Source organism: Canis aureus, chromosome 12, assembly GCF_053574225.1.
Source record: "Canis aureus isolate CA01 chromosome 12, VMU_Caureus_v.1.0, whole genome shotgun sequence".
Lineage (NCBI taxonomy): Eukaryota > Metazoa > Chordata > Mammalia > Carnivora > Canidae > Canis > Canis aureus.
In genome coordinates, this window is record NC_135622.1 from 30,920,020 (window position 1) to 30,944,056 (window position 24,037).

The 24,037-nt window shown below is 44.8% G+C and overlaps 1 protein-coding gene and 1 long non-coding RNA gene across 7 annotated transcripts in view; one reads left to right on the plus strand and one right to left on the minus strand.

Annotated features, from left to right (window-relative positions):
• Window positions 1-1,149: 1,149 nt before the first annotated feature.
• LOC144280920 (uncharacterized) lies at window positions 1,150-23,471 on the plus strand. Of its 2 annotated transcripts, XR_013349352.1 has the most exons (4): window positions 1,150-1,198; window positions 5,024-5,359; window positions 20,201-20,313; window positions 23,199-23,471. It is a non-coding gene; the product is annotated as an uncharacterized LOC144280920 (long non-coding RNA). The 2 variants fall into 2 exon arrangements; XR_013349351.1 differs by lacking the exons at window positions 20,201-20,313; window positions 23,199-23,471 and adding an exon at window positions 14,066-14,812.
• Window positions 8,747-24,037, minus strand: part of EML4 (EMAP like 4) — a 160,161-nt gene continuing 144,870 nt past the window's right edge. For 4 of the 5 annotated variants that reach the window (XM_077843478.1, XM_077843477.1, XM_077843475.1 and 1 more), the window contains 4 exons: window positions 16,022-16,109; window positions 15,401-15,499; window positions 12,151-12,281; window positions 8,747-11,548 (listed from right to left, as the gene is read on the minus strand). In XM_077843478.1, the coding sequence (XP_077699604.1) occupies window positions 11,075-11,548; window positions 12,151-12,281; window positions 15,401-15,499; window positions 16,022-16,109 (792 nt within the window). In that variant the 3' untranslated portion in view covers window positions 8,747-11,074. The remainder of the gene's footprint in view (window positions 11,549-12,150; window positions 12,282-15,400; window positions 15,500-16,021; window positions 16,110-24,037) is intronic. The other variant, XM_077843479.1, reaches the window with a different exon arrangement.

Here is a 24,037-nt window from a genome sequence, read left to right on the forward strand (position 1 = left end):
ACAGATGGGAGGGCGCCTGGGTGGCTCAGTTATTAAGGTCTGCCTTCGGCTCAGGTCATGATCCCTGGATCCTGGGATCCAGTCCCACGTTGGGCCCCCTGCTCAGTGGGGAGCCTGCTTCTCCCTCTCCTCCCTTCCCTCTCTCTCAAATAAATAAAATCTTTAAAAAAAGAGAGAGATGGAAGGTATGACAGTTTGTCAGGATGCGGCATCCATTGCTAGTCTCCTCTCCTGTGCTAAGAATCCGTCCTGCTGGCTGAGGACACTCCCGGGGAGGGCGGCTGTGATCATCGAGTTCCTTCTCAGAGCCGCTGTCTTCAGGCACTGGGGGCTCGCCCTGCATCTGCTGTCTTTCAAGGCGACGGCTCCAAGGCCTCGCTCTCCCCAAGGCAGGGTCTGGGCGCCATGTTCTGCCGCCCTTGGGAAGGAGGGCGGGTGGGGGAGGCCCGCGGGGGCACGAGGTGGCGCCAAGGACAGTCACCTCCGCAGGTGGCGTGGGTGTGGCCGTGGAGGCCGCCCTGTCAGTCCTGCTATTTTTTTTTAAACATTTTATTTATTTATTTATTCATGAGAGGCAGAGACACAGGCAGAGGGAGAAGCAGGCTCCATGCAGGGAGCCCGAGGTGGGACTCGATCCTGGGGCTCCGGGATCATGCTCTGGGCTGAAGGCGGCGCCAAACCGCTGAGCCACCCGGGCTGCCCAAGATTTGTTTTTAAAATTCTGCTGTTTATCCCATTTAACTTATTGTTATGGAGAAAACTCTTGTACCCCTGTACCTGAGAAGTGTCCTGGGCTTTGTCCGCGGCTCCTACCGGAGCAAATGGCCACGTCTGTGGTTTCCTGACAGCCCTTCCCCACAAATCCCTGTGTTTAAATTTGATAACATTTAATTAAAATAGATGATTAATTACTGTCATTTAATTTAGAAGAACTTTCTTCTATCTTAATGTGTGGGTTTCCCATGGAAACCACTTCAGCTCCGGCGGCCCTCCACGGCGGCATTATTAGCGGAGCCGCCTGCGGGCCTCCCTAGCTTTCCTGACCGTCTGTCGTGCTCTCATCGCTTCCAGGGCAAACACTGCGTGTTGAGACGAAGGCTCCAGCCAGCCCTTGGGACCGGCGCTGGCGCAGCCGCTCCCTCCCGCCCCCCCACCCCGCCCGTCCCCGTCGCCCCAAAGCGGATCTTTCACCCAGCAGGTAGGGGCAGGGCCCCAGCTCCCAGGGGGCGCCTCCCCTGTGCCTCGGGGGCTCTGGGTGGGCGAGGCCGTCACCCTCAGGCTATCCCGACCCGGGGGGCGGGCACTTGGGGCAGCCAGGTAGCACCTAAACTCACCTGAGCCCACAATGGAAAACGGCTTTCCTCTCCGGCTTAGCTTCCTCTCTCCAGCTCCACTTGCCCGAGGAGGGGCAGGCTCCGGGCCTGTGAGGAGCGCCTGTGAGGAGCGCCTGTGAGGAGCGCCTGTGAGGAGCGCCTGTGAGGAGGGCCTGTGAGGAGCGCCTGTGAGGAGGGCCTGTGAGGAGGGCCTGTGAGGAGCGCCTGTGAGGAGCGCCTGTGAGGAGCGCCTGTGAGGAGCGCCTGTGAGGAGCGCCTGTGAGGAGGGCCTGTGAGGAGCGCCTGTGAGGAGGGCCTGTGAGGAGCGCCTGTGAGGAGGGCCTGTGAGGAGGGCCTGTGAGGAGCGCCTGTGAGGAGCGCCTGTGAGGAGCGCCTGTGAGGAGCGCCTGTGAGGAGGGCCTGTGAGGAGCGCCTGTGAGGAGGGCCTGTGAGGAGGGCCTGTGAGGAGCGCCTGTGAGGAGCGCCTGTGAGGAGGGCCTGTGAGGAGCGCCTGTGAGGAGCGCCTGTGAGGAGCGCCTGTGAGGAGGGCCTGTGAGCACCTGTGAGGAGCGCCTGTGAGGAGCGCCTGTGAGGAGGGCCTGTGAGGAGGGCCTGTGAGGAGCGCCTGTGAGGAGCGCCTGTGGGGAGGGCCTGTGAGCACCTGTGAGGAGCGCCTGTGAGCACCTGTGAGGAGGGCCTGTGAGGAGGGCCTGTGAGGAGCGCCTGTGAGCGCCTGTGAGCGCCGAGGCCCCCACGTTCCTCCAGGGGAGGCGGAGCGGGGGGCTCTTGGCTCCGCTCCTCCTGTAAAGGGCAATGTCAAGGCCTGGTGAGCCTTCCCGCGAGGGATCCCGGCGGGGACGTGTTCGTGGGCTCCGCCGCCGAAGCCGGGAGAAAGCCCGAGACCCTCGTGGCGGTGCTGCACGGGGCGGCTCGCGGGGGAGCCCTTCTTTCTCCTGTCACTTGATTGGTTCTGAGTAGGGAAGGTGACTCCGGAGGCGGCGGGGGGGGGGGGGGGGGGGGGGGGGAGGGGGGCTGCAGGAGGGGGTTTCCGAGAAGGGGAGTTTCCAAATGAGCCCGAAGGCGGCGGGAGACCAGGAGAGGCCGCGGTGCAGGACGGCCCCGCAGGCGCCGTGCGATCGGCCCAGGGGGTCCTCGGTGCTCGGGGCTGGCCCGCGGCCTCGCCGGCCGGGATGCGCCGCCGGGCTCTCTGCCCCCGGGGGGGGGGGGTCCTGCACGCCCCCGCCGCCGCCCCACCCCCGACACAGCCCGCGAGCCGCGCGGAAAGGCCGCGGAGGGCGCTGCGCGATAAGCAGCAATGTTTCCTCTGACCTGCAGGGGGAGTTCCTCGAGCACAAGGTCGGAAATTTTCCAAAGGTGGTTGTATGAAGGCCCATTCTCTTGTCCATGTTCCCTCCAAAAGCATAAAGGGAAGGTCAAGGTTTCTACATCATTTTTAAAAAAGATCTTATTTATGAGAGACATAGAGAGAGGAGGGGGGCAGAGACCCAGGCAGAGGGAGAAGCAGGCTCCATGCAGGGAGCCCCAGGTGGGACTCGATCCCGCATCTCCAGGATCACACCCCGGGCTGCAGGCGGCGCCAAACCGCTGAGCCACCCAGGGATCCCCGCCCCCGCTTCTGTCTTTAATGGCAGTGCACTCCTCTCCCTATGCACAAGCCCTCCTGGGAAGGCCGGATCTCACCCAGACTTCCCAAGACCTCCCTGAGGCCTGTCCAGGGAACAGAGGCCATGGCCAGGGTTCCCCCACCTGCACCCACCCAGGAGCAGCCTGTCTTAAAACACCAAACCCCACCAGTCACATGGAGTGTCCAGACTGGGACAGGTGATGGATAATAGAATTCCTTCATAGCAACAGAGTTTCTTGGTCATACGGTTTATCAACTCTAAGACACTGAGAGACCCTAGAGAGGGCCTAAAAAATTTTAAGGTGTTTCCTTAAATATAATCACAGTGTTCGCTTACAAAGAGAAAAGTATCTGATTCACCTTTGGGTCCCTGTCTCCTAAGAGCATGTGCTTCTGCACACTAATGAAACACCTGGTAGAAGCAGAGGATTAGTGGAATTCCTTGATAACTGTGGGTCAGAGGAGCCCTGGACAACTGAGGGTGACCAATGACCCTGACAAGAAGGAGAGCTAAGGACATGACCTCACTTCCCAACCATACCCAAGTTGGGCAGTTTTGTGTGCTAAAGAGTGATGCAACCCAGAATATATGCAAAATGTCAAATAAATGTATTAACTGCAGAGGCCAGGTAGTATCTCAATGTCTAGGCAATAAATCATTCACTGCCCCTGCTGTAACTTTTAGCTCTTGAAGGTCAACGGGTCAGACAGTAAGAGGTTTGCATAGCTTGCAACCATAAGAAAAATCTGAAAGAAGACTTGGGGAGTGGAAACCTCAACACCAAACAAGGCCAGGGGGTCTGCCCAGAGCCACACACAAGGGAGAAGTACACAAATCAAAGCCAACCAGCGAGGGTTCTAAAGCCATCATTACCTTCATCATGCCACTGATGGCTTCACACCAGAGCCACGCTGGACCGGGACTCCAGGATCAGGCCCTGGACTGAAAGCAGGCACTGAACCGCTGAGCCACCCAGGGATCCCCCTACATCATTATTTTTAAACTTTGTATTTTGAAACAGGTAGACTCACAGGAGGCTTCAGGCACAGTACAGGGTCCGGTGAGCCCTTCCCTCGGTCCACCCATTGGTGAGATCTTCCGTAACGTGTTTCACCAAGATGAGGAAATGGCTTGACACAGCGATGCACGCTCTCGATCTCGTGCAGTCTGTACCACTGTCATACGTGCGAGTGTGTAATTCCATGCATTTGAATCCCATGGATGGATTTGTGTGATCACTGTCACAACCGTTATGCGTGCAGACTGTTCATCACTGTGAAGCAACCCCCGGGGGTGGAATCTCTCCCACCTGTCCCTGTCCCCTGGCAATCACTAGCCACGGTTATCAAGGAATTCCACTAATCCTCTGCTTCTACCAGGTGTTTCATTAGTGTGCAGAAGCACATGCTCTTAGGAGACAGGGACCCAAAGGTGAATCAGATACTTTTCTCTTTGTAAGCGAACACCGTGATTATATTTAAGGAAACACCTTAAAATTTTTTAGGCCCTCTCTAGGGTCTCTCAATGTCTTGGAGTTGATAAACCGTATGACCAAGAAACTCTGTTGCTATGAAGGAATTCTATTATCCGTCACCTGTTCTTATTTCACTCTGTATAATGAATGCCCTTTTGCTCCGTCTAAATGTTCACATGTCAATAGTTCTTTTTTATTCAGTGTCCTGGTGTAGGGGTTCTACATCACTATTATTAAATACTAAAATTTGACCTTTTGGATGTTGTTATAGAATTTAAGCAGCGGATGGGTGGTGTCAATAGATGACCAATCCAAGATTCCTTAGTAAGGGTATTTACTTTTCACATTTCGAATGACATGCTACTTAGAGCATACAGTTAGTCTTCTAATTTGGGGGGGGGGGGCTGACTTTGCTATATTAGTTCTAAACTATGCAAGGCCTGTCTCTCCAACCTTCTTAGGTCACATGCCCCGTGAGAGCAGGGCTGTGTCTGTCTCGGCGTCAGATTCCCCACCAAGCCAGCACAGCTCCCTGCGCGAGGCAACCTAGTAACATGCACCTGACGTGTGGACGATTCCTTTGCACCTAGTTGCATATCCGTGCCCCAGGAATCAAACTGGCTACCACGTGGAAGGTGCTGGCAGCACGATACATTTTTGTTGTAGAGGGACCAAAGACTACAGGTGGAAGAGGAAGGACCTGCCTTATCCGGACACGAGACTCACAGTTCTGTTAATGGAACTGGTGTCCTGCAGTTGACGTGGTAAGAGAACGCCAGCTCCTGGTTGCCCTGCCTGCAACCGGGTTTCCAAGTCAGCCCCACCGCGCGGGGGGCCTCGTGGGCATCGCCGTGCAGAGGCTGGCTCCAAAGACTCCCTCTGGCTCCGTGGCTGCAGGCACGTCAAGAATGAAACAGGATGAACAGGTATGAAGGCTTTGCTTTTTACTGAAAATGTGTTTTTCCTATGTGAGGCCATTGCTTCTGGCCCCCTCTTTGTTTTCTGTTCCTTTAGCGAGATCTGGTGAAGGTAAAATCAGCCAGGAGTTGAAACCTGCCTCTGGAGCTGATTTTGTGTGATCCCACTGAGCTGTTTGGCCATCAGCACCGTAATTACGTGTATTCATCTCTGTCGATGGGTGGTTCTCTAGGAAGATCTATTTTCAGGACCACATGTTTACACTGCTGAGGGGGAGGAGGTGCATGATCAAAGGCCTCTGGCTGAGCATGGGGCTGGCAGAGCCTCCAGGCTCATGGGAGAAGATGGGGGGGGGGGCGGTGAGGACAAAGTGGAGAATGCACTTGGCTAAAGACAGAAGTGGCTACGCTGCTTTTTCAGCATAATGGAAATTGCCCAAAGGTTGGAAAACAAGGGAGCAGCCTGTCCACACAAACAGGTTTAAAGTGTTAGGAACCGAGGACAGATGCGCCTCACTGCGGCCAAGGAAGGCAGGAAGGGTAGGCAGCTGCTGGCAGCAGGTGCCACAGGATGGTGGACGGGCCTGGAAGCTTCTCCGTCTTGCGCTCTGGTTGTAGGGGTGGCAGGAGGGGCCTTGTGCACGAGCAGGGTCCCTTCAACTGTGTGACTCTGTTCAGAGCCCAGTGCTGCCTTTTCCAAGGCTAATCGCTCTGTAGCTTTCCTTAGGCTGCCCTTCGGGGCATACCCTGATCAGTCTTCGTATTAGCAAGGACAAAGCGCCAGCGCAGGGCACACGGGCGCTGCAGGGGCGCTTCCAGTCTTGGCTCAGTGCTGTGACCCGGCCTCTCCGTTCCTCAGGCTGCCTTGTGCATAAAATGGAGAATCGAGTCTAGGATTGTCGCAACGAACGAGCTGGCACACGTGAAGCACGAGTGACACAAAGCTTAGCTCCTACTGTTGAATAGCAACTCGGGGCGGGGTGTGGGGGGGGAGCTATTTTAGCCAGGGAGCACTTGTTCCCGCTCATCTCTTCGTGTTTTTGTCCTTTGAGATACAGAAGTGGTACCGGTGACTTTCTCTGCCGAAGTTCTGGTTTTGGCTAAAACAAAACCCAACAGGAACATAACCAGTTCAGGAAGCCGTGGTCTCCTGAGGATGCCACCCTCAGTCACAGAAATGAAACAGGCCGACGTGTCCAGAGGAGTGAAACTTTTTGTCTGTTTGGGGTTTTTCTCTTTATTCCTTTGCCACCTTTATATTAGAGCATTCAGGGTTATTATAGGGTTTCATTAATGAGCGTAGAGTAGAAATTCAGGTTTTCTTTGTTAAAGGTTGACTGGCCAGCACAGAACATGTAACATGACCTGAGATTGGGCAAGGAGAGCAGGAGCTGCCTCCTTACAAAGGTTACATCTATTTGTGGGTGAAAAGGCCTGGAGGCCTTTCTGCGGTCCTTGAGGACTGCAGCCCTGGGGGCCTGGGCAGGGCCTGGTGTCCACGTGGGCAGCGCCTAACCACCCCCGCCAGCCCCCCCCCCCAACCCCCGCTCATGGAGCATAGATGGAGATGGACACAGGCCCTCTTGTTTCCCTAGCTCCTGTCCATATTCTCTGTGAATATTAATCCTTTTATTTCCTTCTTCCCTGATTTTTAAAAAAATATTCATTCATGACAGACAGAGAGAGAGAGGCAGGCTTCATGCAGGGAGCCTGATGAGGGACTTGATCCTGGGACTCCAGGATCGCACCCAGGGCCAAAGGCAGGCGCTAAACCGCTGAGCCACCTGGGCTGCCCCTTCTTCCCTGATTCTAAAGAATACCTTTCTCAGAGCACCTGGGTGGCTCAGTTGGTTAAGTGTCCAATTCTTGATTTCGGTTAGGTCATGATCTCAGGGTCGTGAGATCGAGTCCTGTGTTGTGCTCTGCTCTAGGTAGGAGATTGCTCTTTCCCTCTTTCTCCCATGTGCACTCTTAAAAACAGTCTTTCTCCTAGTCTGAATAGCAGAAGCACAAGTGTTAAAGTTACAAAACATGAAGCCCTGGCATGGCCGTCATCGAAGCAAAGGAACATGGGCCACCTACCAAGTCTCCCCATCACCCTGCCTACAGGGTCACACTTCCTCACCGCATGCAGGCCACACAGGTGCTCCTCTGTTGGCGGCTCTTCAAGCCTATTATCTTTGTCCTAAAGATGTCCTTTTTGTCCTTTTATGTATACATTTATATATATATATATAGAATTTTTTTTAAAGATTTATTTATTTATGACAGACATAGAGAGAGAGAGAGAGAGAGAGAGAGAGAGAGAGAGGCAGAGACACAGGCAGAGGGAGAAGCAGGCTCCATGCTGGGAGCCCGACGTGGGACTCGATCCCGGGTCTTCAGTTTTTTTTTTTTTTTTTTTTTTAAGATTTTATTTATTTATTCATGATAGTCACAGAGAGAGAGAGAGAGGGGCAGAGACACAGACAGAGAGAGAAGCAGGCTCCATGCATCGGAAGCCCGATGTGGGATTCGATCCCGGGTCTCCAGGATCGCGCCCTGGGCCAAAGGCAGGCGCCAAACCGCTGAGCCACCCAGGGATCCCGATCCCGGGTCTTCAGGATCGCGCCCTGGGCCAAAGGCAGGCGCTAAACTGCTGAGCCACCCAGGGATCCCATATATAGAATTTCTTATTCCTAAAAACATATTCTTGAACTCCCTTCATTTCAGTTCCAGCTTTAAGCTGGAAACCTAAGTTCTGTCTAGGAGTTCCACCTCCACCTTTGTGTGTTCACAATCGATTGCATAATTTCCCCTTTATGAATCTTTTTACCGAGAGGAAAAAAAAAATTGTTCAATGGGTTTGTTCTGATGCCTGTCATTTTGTCTCAGAAGTGGTGAAGTAATTTCCACCCCAGGCAGCCCCTCAGGGGTTAGTGTATGTGAGTGGTTGGGAACATATATTCATAGTCACCAAAGATGAATAAGGTAACGAAAACCCCATCATCTCCATGCTTTTAAGACTAAGGAATGTATGGAATGCCCCCATTCTGATTATTTAGAAAGAAAACTTTGTAGCAGCCAACTTATGGCTGTGGTGCGAACATGTCACAAAGCACCACAGGAGAGCTGGTGAAAGCCAGGAGATCCAGGACTTCACAAAGCAGACACCAGGGGAGGCAGTGACAGGAATATGTCAGGAAGGTAACCAAGATTGCCAGGATCATCCAGTGTTAAACATTAGAGGACATGTAGACATGAAATAAAAACATTATGAGATGGAGCTAGCTGCGACCGCAACGGTGGTATCCCCAGCAGCAGCAGCAGCGGACAACTGATAAAAAGCTGTGTCTTCTGATAATTGGACAGTCATGAAACTAGCAGTATCAATGAAGTAAGAGTCAAGACATGTGAAACATTTTGATCATTTTATTTTATAATCTTCAAAATTTTCTGCCATGAGACAGGAATGCATGATAGAAATGGCTCAACATCTTCACATGAAACACGTGGATTCATTTTCATTCACAAGTTTTTCTAGAAACATCTACAATTTCATAATCCCACCCACTTGCAACCATTATCACAGATTTAATTGACCATTAAACAGTAGTTGCCAGCAATAGAGAGCTGGAACGCTTTCTGCGCATTAGTAGTGTCTTTTGAAACTACCACCCAAGAGTATCACGATTTTGTGAATCTCATTGTACACAGCAACCCCAAAGGTGACTGGTGTCCTAAATAAATTCCCTGCTTATCATGGAGAGCTGTATCCCCCAGGGACATAAAGAAATGCTTTTTCTTCTAGAACTACTTGTTCTGTTCACCTCAGTATTTTTCTTGCAGGGAATAGCACATGCTGACCTGATGATTTAATTACACTGATAATAGGCAAGTATATATGCCTTATATACTTATTGATGCTCTCTGATAATTATGAATAGAACATACTGAAAAAAGATGGATTGCTTGGAATCGCTCTTCTTTTGAAGAGAACTACTTTGAGGTTTTTTTTTTTTTGAACTGTAAACAAAAGGAAAGAGATACATGGACATATACCTATACACATAGAGATATACACTGAGTATTTTCAATGTGGCGTATATCTTCCTATATAGATACACACAAACAGAGTGTCTACACTCACCCCTTCACACATACCCACACCCTTACATACAGCATGTGAATATAAATGTGAGTGTCCTTGGGAGTTCACTGGAGTTTGTATATTAATTACCAAATGATGATGAGATACCTGATTTGTATTACTCCTGAGAAGATACTAGAAGGGAATGACAGTTCTGATGCACTTTGGAATGGCACAATCACGTAAACACTTGCATACTTATACTTAAGACTTCTGAACTCATTCAAAGTTTCTAAACATGATCTAACAACAACAAAACAATTCAGCAAAAAATCAAAACAAAGTTTTTTATAATCAATGTATAAACAAATATATAAGAAATGCATATGTCAGCAATTATAGTAGGAAACATGTAAGTATGAAAAACAGTCATCTGACAACAAAACTATCCAATGCATAATACATGCATTGCCCAAAATAGCAGAGAACAGCCACATCAGAATTGCAAGGGTTAAAAAAAAAAAGAATTGCAAGGGTTACAACAACTCTACTGGAGAAAAATGACCATATATAGCAAGTCTGTTATGTATGCAATTTATAAAAAAATTACTGTGACTGTTACTCATACTTCTATAAAAAAGAATTTGTAATTTGCGGAGTGTCTTATCCCTCGATATAATCTGTATAAAAATTACAACTAAACCAATGAATTTCAAGCACCAATTCAAACTTACTGTATTTATATTTCTATTATCAAAGGAACAAATTATGAGGAAGGCTAAGCTAAAATTAGCCAAGTAATTCTTAGTTTTATAGGCATGCGGTTTTTCTTCTTCCATTCACTTGAATGCCAAACATTAAAAAAATGTTTAGGCCAGTAAAGGAATCCTTGGAGGAATCCATTATTTCTGAGTATTAATGGTTTAGTATACATTAAAAGCTCTTTAACAAACCACTGCTTTCTTAGTTCTAAGATGAAATAGATTTGCACACAAGAAATGAAGGGACTGTTCCTCATGATCATGACGACTTAGAAAAGGCAGCACCCAGACAGTAGACTAATGAGCACATCTGGACATCTACCGGTAGTGTGAGGAAACGGCGTTAGGACTCAAGGCAACACCACTGCTCGCGGCAATACTGAAGTTTTTAACTAAAAAATTTCTACTAGTCATTTGGGTGGGAGGATATCTCAGTGAGAGAGTATTTTTTGTTTTTGTTTTCTCATTTTTCTGCATCAGGGAAAAAAAATAGCACAGTCTGAGCCAGTAGATGAGTAACAGTGTTTGTGATGCCTCTGGTTGTTCCTGAAGAAAACTTGTTCAGATAACAAGGGGTTGATTTTCAATCCATACAACTGCTGTTTTTGTTTCCAGTATTTACATCATACCACTTACATACACAGTAATTTCTGAGAAATTAATGTGTGTCTTTCCTGTTATTTAGAGTTTGGTTCATTTTCACACCCACCAAACTGAACCTTTAGATGGGCCGCATCTGAGAGACCGCAGGTAAAGAGTACTGAAAACAGATCACGCGGGAACCAAGATCTGCATCACTAGTGATCTATCTCCATTACTCCCCAGCCTGTCATCTGAACTCTATCCCAGGATCACATGTAGCTGAAGGAGAAGAGTCATGCTGAAGGCCTGGGGTTAAGACAGGGGTGCGGGGTCTTGCTGGTCCTCTGGAGGAGGGGCTGCCCTCTGCTCCTTGCTGATCTCCCTGGATGGCTCCTCATCCAGAGGCTCACCCAAGTCCTCACTGCTCCCTTCACTCTGTTCCTCCATGTGGTCCTCGCTGGGCTCCATAGTCTGCTCTAGGCTGTTCTCCAGAAGTGTGGGAGAATTGCTTATTCTACTTTCTTCTTCAGCTGTCTCATTTAAGGGCTGGGAAGGAGGTGGTGTGGGAGTATCAGACTGCACGGCACTTTCAACGGAGGAGATGGGGGCTTTGGTTAGAGTACCATCGGGTACAATCTCATTTTGAGGCAAAGATAACTTTTCTACAAGTTTCCATTGAATGATGCTCATGTCTTTTCCACCCGTTGAAATCAAGTGACTGTCATTATGAGTAAAGCTGACGTTGGTGACATGGCTGCTGTGGGCACTGTACTTGTGACTGGGAGCCTAGATGAAACAAATCAGACAGGAAAATTAACCTCTGTCTTTACATGCCTATTTACAGCAATGGAAGCGACTTGGTAAGGAAGGTTATTCAAATCAAAGCCAGAGTCATCAAATCTGAGGAATGGAGCTAGCAGTAATTTCCTTTTAATACCTGTTTCTATGAGAGAAACAAAATAAATTGGACTTAATGAACCAGTCTTTTCCGGATGTCAGTTGGGTACGCTTGTCAGAGCTTAGTAACTCTTCTGCTGAGACAGGTAGGGAAGGGTTTACTAGACGGGCAAGCCTGGAGGGGATTTAGGAAACGGCTCTAGGAGCTTTATATTTTAGTAGGTTTAGGAGACATTTAAACCTGCCAAAAAAATTACTGATAAACAAAAATGAATGAAACATCAGCCGTCTTCTGTAATGGTCTTCTCCTTGACCTTACTGGTGAAGAAGTAAATACGCAGTGCCAGCCTGGATGCTTAAAGGTGCTCTCCCCTGTGACCCAGGGCATCACAGGCAGTGATGAGTAACTCTACACATCTCTTCTCACCATCGACACAAAAATATCCCGATAAAAGGCCCTACAACACTAGTTTTTATTAAACTGACTTTACCTTTGCTTTGGAGCAGGGATACTGAAACAGATGAACTTTGCAAAAGTCATCAGCGACAGCAATCACCTTCCTGTTGTGGGATCGTACCAGTGCATTGATATCGGTCCCATCGGATCCTTCTGGCCAGACACCTTTGATATGGAAACACCGGGGTGTAGAAAAATTAGTCTAAAATGTAACTGTGATGCTACATGGATTTTGGAATCTTATTAATTTTCATCTGTGTTCAAACTTAGCTGTTTCTTAGTGCCTGAACATTTCTTAGTGCCTTCATTATAAGAATGAAGTTCTACCCCAAATCTAGTAAAATTAAGTGAAAATAGTCTCAAGATGGAAAATATAAAGGCACAAAAGTACTCACTAGTAACCAGCAGGTGGTGCTAACAAATAGTTTTAGCTTAACTCACCTCAGCATATAAGCTCTTCCCACTGAAATAACACCTATTTTTTAAGACCAACAAGAAACAGGCTTTGAGGGTTTTTTTTTTTTTTTCAAGATTTTATTTTTAAAAATTTATTAATGACAGACTGAGAAAGGCAGAGGGAGAAGCAGGCTCCTTCCAGGGAGCCTGATGTGGGCCTTGATCCGGGTACTCTGGGATCACGCCCTGAGCAGAAGGCAGACGCTCAACTGCTGAGCCACTCAGGCATCCCAAAACAGTCTTTGAGTTTAAATTCTGTGCTTGTTTTTAATTTCTCCCTCCCTCCCCCAAGTCACATTTACCGAATCACTGGTTCTTTCATATTTTCCTAGTGATTTAATTATTTGCCAGGGTAGGAATTATTAAAAGTTGATTTCTTGTTTCCTTAAGTAACTCCTATTAGATGCATTTATGTTCAAATGAAGCCCTGAAAATATTGCTTGTTGCATCATAAATTTAATTATGATGCATTTCACTATTAAGTTTTTGATATTTACAATTTTAAATTGACACCAATATTGTTAAATATTTCTAGTAACAAAAAATAAAAGTTTTAAAAGGCGATGAAACAAAATTGTGTCTCTCAGAATAAATAAAGATAAAATCTAAACAAAACAAAGTTTCTAGGTGGAGTGGAAATTCTGCTAGTTGTATGGCAAGGTGCAGAAACTAAGCCACAGCAGTAGTTTTTCAAAGTAGACTCTGGGGAAGCTGTGTAAAATGTACACACTCTCTTTGCTGTTCCCTTCAGGCAGGCACTTCCAAGAAAGCCTTGGAAGATTCTTTCTTAATGGAATGCTCAGGCCATCCACTAGTCTACCATACTATCCCATAGAATTTTCATAGAAATATTATTTACGTCCAGAGACATAACAAATTTAATTATTCTGAGTCATTATGAGGCACTGGTGATCATGTTCAACATAATTAGCACAAAACTCTATTAGGATTAGATAGAAATTATTGCATACAGAAGGGCTGATATGCTGGTTCAGTGCCATTTTTGAGAAGAAGTTTTTGATAAATTCCCTAAAACAAGTCAAAACACTTCTTAACTGACATCTCTTAAGTAAATATTGTTTCATTACAAGACCAAGGTAAATTACCAGCTATTGGCTACTGTTTCAGTTTCACCCAGAATAATGGAATTGTACCTGGCTCAGTCAGGGTTGTTTTTAACTTCTTGCTAGCCCTTACTTGCCTCTATCTTTAGCAGTTGTGTTTAGAACAAGGGCCTATAATGGATTATTTTTCTAATGTACATAGCATGAAGAACTGTTCTCATCTACAATCAGATTGGAGGAGAGAGCCCCACTGTCAGAAGGTAGAGATGTGGTTAAAGGGAAAATACTAATGTTCTGGACATTGCTTTAGGTATAGAGACACCCCCCCCCCCCCCATATATCCAGCATTCTAATTACTGAGTAGAACATCTCTTTTTAATTCTTTGCAGACAAGGCCTTATTATCTTAACTTTTCCATTTGTCTTATAGCTTTTTCAGAAGGATCACCCAGACTGGGAAAGATTTAGAAAACTGTCACAGAAAAGATTGCAAGAAATATCTAAAACATCAGATCAGTGATTTCCAAATTTTGCCTTTAAATAATGTCTACTAAAAATGCCTTTATATTTCAACAAATGGTGCTGAGCCACCTGGACATTCACATGCACAAGACTAAGAACTGCTGACAAGATGTGGAGAAACGGAACCCTCTTAAATCACTGGTGGGAATGTAAGTGGTGCAGCCACTTTGGAAAACATTTGACAGTACTTCAGAAGGTTAAACACAAGGTTCCCAGTGGACTCTGGAATTCCACTCCTAGGTATATTTCAAGGGAAAATGAAAACAGGTCTATACAAAACTCTCACATACTTGTTCACAGGAGCATTATTTCTATTAGCTGAAAACTAGAAACAACCCAAGTGTCCATCAACTGATAAATGGATAAACAAAATGTGGTTACATGCATACAAGGGGGTATTAGTCAGCCATAAAACAAAGTGCTGATACATGCTACAATGTGGATGAACTAAATCCAGAATAGGCAAGTCATTAGAGAATGAAAGTAGATTAGTGGCTGCTGGGGGCAGAGGGAGGGAGAGGTGAGGAGTGATAGAACGTTTCATTTTGGGGTGGTGAAAATGTTCTCAAACACACTACAATTCCAAAACCACTGTACTGTATATTTTACTTTTCAAATAAAGATTTTATTTATTTATTTATTTATTTATTTATTTATTTATTTATTTATTTATTTATTCATTCATTCATTCATTCATTCATTCATTCATTCATTCATTCATTCATGAGACAGAGAGAGAGAGAGAGAGAGAGAGAGACACACACAGGCAGAGGGAGAAGAGGCTCCTTGGAGAGAGCCTGATGCAGGAGTTGATCCCAGGAATCACTCCCCGAGCTGAAGGCAGATGCTCAACCACTGAGCCACCGAGGCATACCTGTACTGTACACTTTAAATAGGTGAATTACATAGTATGCTCAATAAAGCTATTTTAAAAATAATGCCCTTACAAATTAAAATGCTTCAATTTTCAACTGGAGGAAAAAAATGGGAAGGCAGTCTGTGCTATTATGTAAATTTCTTTAAAGTGTCTGATATTTATCGAGGACCAAAAGTTTGCTGGATTCTGCAGAGAACTTCATATTGGTTTGATCTTAATACACTGAATTTCTCTGAATCTGGCATTAATAGTGACAGCACTGAAGAACACATGCAGACTCTTTTTTCATTTGGAAATTTAAGCAATTATTATTATATATAAAACCCCTAATAAACCATCTTTCCCCATCAGTTGTCATGTTCTTACCAAAGACTTGAAAGCCCAGTACACAGGTGTATGTCGTCCAATCAGTGTCCTTACAATCCGACCGATTCCTGATTAGTTTGCAGCCACTTGGAATGTCCCCTTTAAATTTAGAAACAGGGAGTATAATCATAATGCCTGTGTACAAATGTATTTGAAAGTATATTCTGATTCAAACTAGTCATGTTTATTTGTATTTATAGTCCATACACAAAAAACATTAAGACACACTTAAAAAAGAAACGGTTTATAAAACTACAAAACTGTTCTCCACTGAAACTGTTTTTTTCTTTAAAAAGCATAAATGCCCATGTATTATATTCTTTCCTCTCTCCAGGAGAAGTTAAATACAGAGCCATATTAGAGCAGCAGTCGGAGTAATTTCTTATGACTATATGTCTCCACATATAAATTAATTCGTTGCTTTCTTGGAGAAGCCAAGAAAGACTCTTGGCTTTGAGACTCTTTATTTGAGACTCTTCATTCCTTAGCGCACAGAGAAGCACATGCTTTATAGAGTCAGAGAGCCAGCATGCACTCTCTGTACAATTCAAATTCTGTACAGCCCGTTCATTTGCGTCCCTGATAGATATATCTCAGTTGGATGTGATCATTCATACTTACAGTACAATATCTCATAGTCTCCTGAGTTAGACATTATATACTTGTTGTCTGGGGACCAGTCAAGATGTGTGATATAGCTGGAATGTCCCTAGGGAGTAACAGATCGACTATTAGAAAGCAGTTAGCATTTTGAATAATAAATAGTTTAACGACCAATAGATTTTCTAAGTAGCCATTTATCTGGATTTCCTGAAGTGTGCAGAGGAGTATCACAGCCTCTAGAACTGACCAAGGCTCACAGCAGTTCTTTAGTTCTTTTTCACCCTATTTTGTTGGGAACCAAAGATGCAGGTGTGTGAAGATGCCAGCCATACACGAAGAGTTCTGGTAGAACTCTGCAATAGGGGCGCCTGGGTGGCTCAGTCGCTTAAGTGTCTGACTGCTGGTTTTGGCTCAGGTCATGATTTCAGGGTCATAGGATCAAGCCCTCTGTCGGGCTCTGTGCTCAGGGTGGGGTCTGCTTGCCTCTCTTCCTCTGCTCCTCCCCTCTGCTCATGCATTTTAGCTCTAAAATAAATAAAATCTTAAAAAAAAAAAAAAAAACTGAATGAAAGAGGTCTCAGCACAGTGGAAACATGCAGCACCTGGAACCTGGCAGTTTCCTGCCGGCCTCTCCACCTAGACAACAGTAAAAATCACCTATCACCTGTGTTAGCCTTCCAAGAAAGATGAGTCTTGCAGACTTGTGCCTTAAAGGACACTTCACAGATCACCTACCCTCAGGCCTTAGTTCAAGTCACTGGTGTCCCCTTTAGAGGTACTTCATTTTAGACAATGAAGTAAGGATTCCAGGTTGGTCACAGAGAGTATGGTTTTCCTGGGCTGCTTCTTGGCATCCATGGTACACCCCAGAGGCTGGGGAATATGGCACAGATACACAGGCATGTGGAGTTCTCCTAGAAAAACTCTTCTCTCCAAAGAATATTTTTTGGAAAAAGTCACCCAACATGAACAGAACAGCTGGATCCAGTATGATCATCTGGCTCATTAAAACATTCCTTGAACAGGAAGACACCATCTTTTTCTGCTCCAGTTTTTACTAACACTGTGGGAATTAAGACTAAAAACTACTAAATGCTGTATTCTGCTGACTTCCTATATAAGCATTTGATGATTTCTAAGATAAATCACACACAGTCTTAATGATTTACCATAGTCAATGGAGACTCAAAAGCACTTTTAATTCCTACAGTCTGTGGTAAAGATTTAATTTCTATTGTACTTTTTGAATTACTACCTTTCTGCACATGATTAAAATTAAAATTAAAAAATTCAAAGTACTCAAGTAGGGTTTTTAATGATTCATACAAAGTATTATTCCAGTACCTTTAAAGTTTAACAACACCTGTCTGGAACTATGATCTCCCTCATGGTGCTGTATGTTGAATATATTTATATCTTTAAATAAATTTAAATGCTATGAATTTGAGCACTCTGAAGCTCCTGAAATCAGCAGAGATTAGGAGGTATACTAGAAAACAGGTTGGAGATCACTTTCTAGGCACAATGGAGACCTTCCAACTTCACAAGAAATCAAATTTCAAAACCAGAAAGACACATGTGGTTACTGGGTATTTTCTGAATTTGGCAGGGGCGTAAGGTTTACACAAAAACTTTTCATGGTGTACAGGAATCTGATGATGTCTGACTCTGGCGTCAGGAGCAGCCATGCCTCTCAGATAAGAGAACTGCTGGCTAAATGCATGAAGGATTTTGCCAGATTAGCCAGCAAAATGCAGTCCTCCAGGAAGCATTCACACTAATGTAGAAGTATTTAAAAATATCACCTGGATTGTTGTGAAAAGGCTTTAATATCATTTAGAAGAGCACTGGGCCCCTGGGTGGCTTAGTTGATTAAGCATCTCCCTTAAGCTCAGGTCAGGATCCCAGGGTCCTGGGATCAAGGCCCGCATCAGGCTCCCTGCTCAGCAGGGAGTCTGCTGAGTCTGCTTCTTCTTCTACCCCTCCCTTCCACTCGTGTGCATGTTCTCTCTCTCTCCCTTTCTCTCAAATAAAATCTTAAAAAGAAGAGGAGCATTAAAAGCAATGTATATATAATATTCATGTAGTTTCATCTATATGGGACAGAACATATTTAGAAGGTAAATCAGTATAAGTATTCTCACAAAGAACTCCTGAGTAACAAAAGTACTCAAATATAGAAAAGACCTTGTGGAAATTATCAATTCATACCAGAAAACCAAAGTGAGTATTTTTTCCCCTCCTATGGGTAGGAGGCAAAGAGAAGATTAAATGTAACTATTTGGGGGGTCTATAATTTTACCTTCCCAGATACCATCTTGGAGCATCCTTGCCTTACCCAACTCACAGGCAACAGAAGGTATATGCATAGCTTGGGGGAGGTAGCCTCAAACACTATCCCAAGGGCACAGACACAGTTGGGAACAAAATCTAGTATACTTCCTTGAAAAGAAACAGTAAAGTACTCTAAGCTGACACTTTCATTACTGCTATGAAATAATCATAGTAATAATCACAAGTAATGGAGCCCAAAAGAAACTACTCTGAAAAAAATAAAATATTTTAGCTAAATCTTTGTCAACTGAAGGATCATCTTCATCAGTGGTTGCAGCCCTGGTTATATATTAAAATTACATGAGGAGTTTTTTTTAAAAAGTAGCAAGGCCTAGAGTTAGGAATCTAAGCTTTTCCCTAAGAAGGTATTCAGGTGTGACCCTCCATTACCATCTAGGAAAGTGCTATCCAATGGAACTTTCTGCAGTAATGAAAGTGTTGTCTACATACACAGTTCAATGCAGCAGCAACGAGCTAGCTGTGGCTTCTGAGTACTTGAAATGTAGCTAGTGCTCCCAGGGAATAGGATTGTATTTAATTTCATGAACAGAAAGTTGTGATTAGTAGCTGTGATGCTGGAAAACGCAGGCAGAGAACAGTCCATTCTTACTCTACTGATTTCAAATACCTCTTATTATCTAGTAGATTTCTATATAAACTGAAATGTTTCTGGATTCTCTTTTCTGTTCAAGTAGTCTATCTGCCTATCTCTGCCCAACTGTGATAGTTTTGTAGTTATGTGGAAAATTTCAGATGAACTTTAGAGCCATTTTATCAATGCTGAAAGTTTAAGACTATAAAATTTACAGAGTAATTTGTAGAAAACAGGTATTTTTATCATTTCTTTGCATTTCTATGTCTCTTATTTTTTCAGTTCTTTTTTTCAACCATGTTTCCTGCGCTCTACTTGCTAGGTTTATTCTGAAAACATCTACAGTTTTTGTTGCTATTGTGAACATGATTCCCCGCCCCCCCCAATCATGTTTCTGATGTACTTTTGCTGGTTCAAGGGAAAGTTATTTTTTTAAATAAGTATGTTTTTATTAATTGTAATCTCTACACCCCATGTGGGGCTCAAACTCAACGATCCTGAGATCAAGAGTTGCATACTCTTCCAACCGAGCCAGCCAGGCACCCCAAAGGAAAGCTATTCTTTAGAGTACAGACTGTCAGCCGCCTAGTCAAGCCACATTCTGCACCCCACACCCCCTCGCTTTAGGTACCCAGCTGAAACACTGGATTTCCCAACGTCTACTGCAGCTACAGGTGGCAGAAATCACTGAGTGGTGCTTTCAGGGAAACTTGAAGAGAATGGACTTAGGGGGAAGAGTGCCTTTCCCCTTGCTCTGATCCTTTCCTCCTGGAACTAGGATCTGATGACCAGGGGTGCCCAGGAGGCTTTAGTCAGTAAGTGCCTGCCTTTGGCTCAGGTCATGATCCCAGGGTCGTGGGATCCAGCCCCCCATCATCGGGCTCTCTGCTCTGTGGGGGCGCTGCTTCTCCCTCTCCACCATTTGTGCTCTCTATCCCTGTGGCTAGCTCTAATTAAAAAAAAAAGGGGGGGGTTCCTGATGACTGGAAAATGATAGAATATAAAGAAAGTTTTTGGGTTCCTGATGGCTTCTGCTTAAATAACACATCCCTCCATTTTTTGAAGGCACAAGGTAATACAATATATCCTGTTATAGTAACACTGAATCCTAATACCTTACTGAAATATTGGACTAGTTTTATGGATTGGTTTCCTGGAGATTTCTAAGTAGTTTAAGGCTTTTTTATTCTCTTTGATGTATATTTTCAATTACCAAAATCCTGGCAAAAAGAACACTTACTTTTACTAGCATTTCTTTCCTATCCTAACAGACTCTGTAACAGTACATCACTGCAACTTCAATATACTTCATTTCCTATGCTACCTTCGCAGTGTTAAAAGAAACAGGAATTGGACGTCAAACAGCCAGGATGTTGGCGCTCAGGTGAATAAAATCATCTTAATTCTACTGCAAGGAGAGTAGAAACTTTAGGTCAATCAGAACTCTTAAACTCTTTAAAGGAAAATCCACAATTATACATAATTAGAAAACCTCTTGAACTTTCATAGATTCATATTATAAATGCTGAAAAACACCCTTAAGTACAACTCATCTAATTAACTCATCTACTTTTTCAGTTAATGAGAACAATGCTAATGCTGCTGCTGCTGCTGGCATCCAACATTGAGCAGAGAACGTTCTATGTGCAGGGCATACACTGTAACCTCTAAATCTCCCAGCAGCCTGCATGAGGACACCCACTTAGCAGATGAGTGAGTCCAGGAGGCAGAGAGAGGTTACATAACTTTGCTGAGGTCACATAATACAGAATTGGTGGAGCCAGAGTTTAAGCCCAGGTCAGAGAGCACAGCATTTAAAAATCATGCTTGGGATCCCTGGGTGGCTCAGCGGTTTCGCGTCTGCCTTTGGCCCGGGGTGTGATCCTGGGGTCCCGGGATCGAGTCCCGTGTCAGGCTCCCGGCATGGGCCTGCTTACCCCTCTTCCTGTGTCTCTGCCTCTCTCTCTGTGTCTATCATGAATAAATAAATCTTTAAAAAAAAAAATCATGCTTATCTTTTAACTCATTTCTCTAACACTGAAGATGAGCAGGAAGTAGTTTCAAAGTAGCATTTTAAGAAAAGGAATTTACAAGTAACAGGACTTTTCCAGTACATTTTCAAAATAGCACAGGAAAGGCCGAGATAAAGAAATACTTTATGGAAAGCAACAAAACTTAGAAAACATCATAATCCTCAACTCCTATTACTCAAGAATATTTCAGATAACCAACTGACAGTCTTCAAATTCTTTTTAGCTATTAAATCTTTCTTACATATTAAATCTTACAAGAAAAGCCCAATATGCAAAGCAAAGAAAATCATACCCATACCAGCCCAGGCCAGCCAGCCCCATCCTTAGGGCTTTGCAGAAGTCAAGTGGAAAAGAGCTTCTATCTGAATCCAAAGCCTTCTTTTTTTTTTTTTTTTTTAAAGATTTTATTTATTCATGAGACACACACACACACACACACACACACAGAGGCAGAGACACAGGCAGAGGGAGAAGTAGGCTCCATGCAGGGAGCCCGATGTGGGACGATCCCAGGTCTCCAGGATCATGCCCTGAGCCAAAGGCAAGCACTAAACTGCTGAGCCACCCAGGCTACCCAATCCAAAGCCTTCTTACAAACTTTTCTATAGCAGGAGTTACAATATTAAACCACTCAGGGGGGAACTGGGTGGCTCAGTCAGGCATCTGACTCTTGATTTTGGCTCAGGTCATGATCTCAGTCATTTGATCGAGCCTGACTCTGCACTCAACACAAAGTCTGCTTGAGATTCTCTCTCCCTCTGCCCCTCCCTCCAATGACTGCATGCATGCATGTGTGTGCTTTTTCTCTCTCAAAAATCAAACTGCTTATACAGTTTATGATACAACCATGAACCCCTGAATCCTACAGTTTAGTCAAACCACTTTTTCTAATATGTACTAAACACTAAGAAGATGGATGTTTTCATGGGAAAGAAAGAAAAAAAGGTCATTCTAAATCACAGGATCTAATTAAGGGCAGAAAATGCCACAGATCTGGTCAAGTAGGCTTGGGGTGTGTGCCAGAGGGGATGCAGAAAGCCCAAGGGCAGCAGGAAGACAGTGTGCTCCCAGGGGCAAACATGGGACGTGAGAGGGCAGAGACAGGTCACAAAAGAGAAAATAAAAGGCTGCCACAGACAATATAAAGGGATGATGACTCCATTCTCTTCCTCTCCATCCCTCAGCTCGCCCAGAAAGCTACACTTCACAATCAATACAAAATAACTCAAAGCAGAAAAAGGCCAAGATGTAAGAATCAAATTGGTACAAGGCCAGCAAGCAGAGAGTACAACCTGAATGCATGTACGAATCTGTCCAAAGAAGTGTTATTCAGGTGGGGATGGTGGTAAAGTGGTCAGCAATGAGTCACAGAGGCAAACCTGGATAGGACCCACCTAGTCTAGGGTAGAGGGACCTGAACCAAGACCAGTTCCAGTGGCAGCTATTGACCTACTGGGGATGTAGGTGCCAAGCTGGCTTACCTCCTGATTATACTCTGTTTTCACATGCACGTTTTTGCCTAAAGAGAAGTATTGGCTGGAGGATATGTTTTTGCCTAAAGAGAAGTATTGACTGGAGGATATGCATGTCCTTGGCATTTATATACCTATTTAGTTATTTAAGATTTTATTTATTCATGAGAGACAGAGAGAGAAGCAGAGACATAGGTAGAGGGAGAAGCAGGCTCCCAGTGGGAAGCCTGATGTGGGACTCGATCCCAGGACCCTGGCGTCATGACCTGAGCCAAAAGCAGACGCTCAATCACTGAGCCACCCCAGTGCCCCTCAATTTTTTTTTTTTAAGATTCTATTTATTTGACAGAGAGTGAGAGCACATGCACACAATCAAGCACAAGCAGGGGGAGCAGCACACTCCCCACCAAGCAGGGAGCCTGATGCAGGTCTCAATCTCATGATCCTGGGATCATGACCTGAGCTGAAGGTAGGCACTTAACTTACTGCGCCACCTAGGCGCCCCTATATATTTTATTTTAAATGAATAAACTACCATTCTGATTCTGAGTTGGCTTCTTGAGGCTTACTCAAAAAAAAAACAAAAAAAAAAAACAAAAACAAAAACAAAACAAACAAAAAAAAACCCTGATGGGTCAGAAGAAACTAGGATTTAGTCCCTCACCAGTTATAGCTTTTGTAAATTGGAATGTTACAATACAGCTCTGGAGAACCTGCATGAATTAAGTCCATTTCTCTAAAATGGAACTTGTTTTGTTTCTTAGCTTATGACTGTGAGCAAGGCCTCCGCCTCTAACAACCTTGTCAAGCATGCTACTGATGAGGCATGCCAGCTGCCCTCTACCAAGAAGCACTCCTTTGTGTTCTTGGGTACCAGTCATCTCAACGGACATTTGCACATAAAATGATGCCATGAAGAGGGACAGGCTCCAACTGCTTGGTTAATTTAGGAGAGCGACATTTTCTTTTTTCCCCTCCCTCCCTTCCTTCCTGATTGTATTTATTTATTCATGAGACACACAGAGAGAGGGAGAGACACAGGCAGAGTGAGAAGCAGGCTTCATGCAGGGAGCCGGATGTGGGACTTAATCCTGGGTCTCCAGGATCACACCCTGGGCCGAAGGCAGGCGCCAGACCGCTGAGCCACCCAGGCTGCCCGAGAGAGACAATTTCTAAAGTTCTAAATATACTTCTGCATCTATGGTGGTTACTTAAATATTAACTAGTAAAAGAAAGTATTGGAAATAAAATAGAAAACATTTGTATTTGCAACTCTGAGAGTAATTCCTCATCTCACAACAATCCTATATAGTAGGAGCTGTTATTATGTCCAATTTTAAGATAATAAAACTAAGATAAGACTCAGAAAAGTTAATGAACTTGTCTGAAGTCTCAATCTAATAAGTGGCAAAATCAGCATTAGCTCAGTTCTGTCTGTCTTATATACCCTAGCAGACAAAAGATAAAAGCAGTTCATATGAAACTGTAAGACCAGCTGGTAGAAGCAGACAGCAAGGAGAAGTGACAGCTGGAAGCAAAGCATAGAACATAAAATAATTAGAAAAGCAGAGTAGCTGAGCCTTTCATTACAGCCTCAAACAGT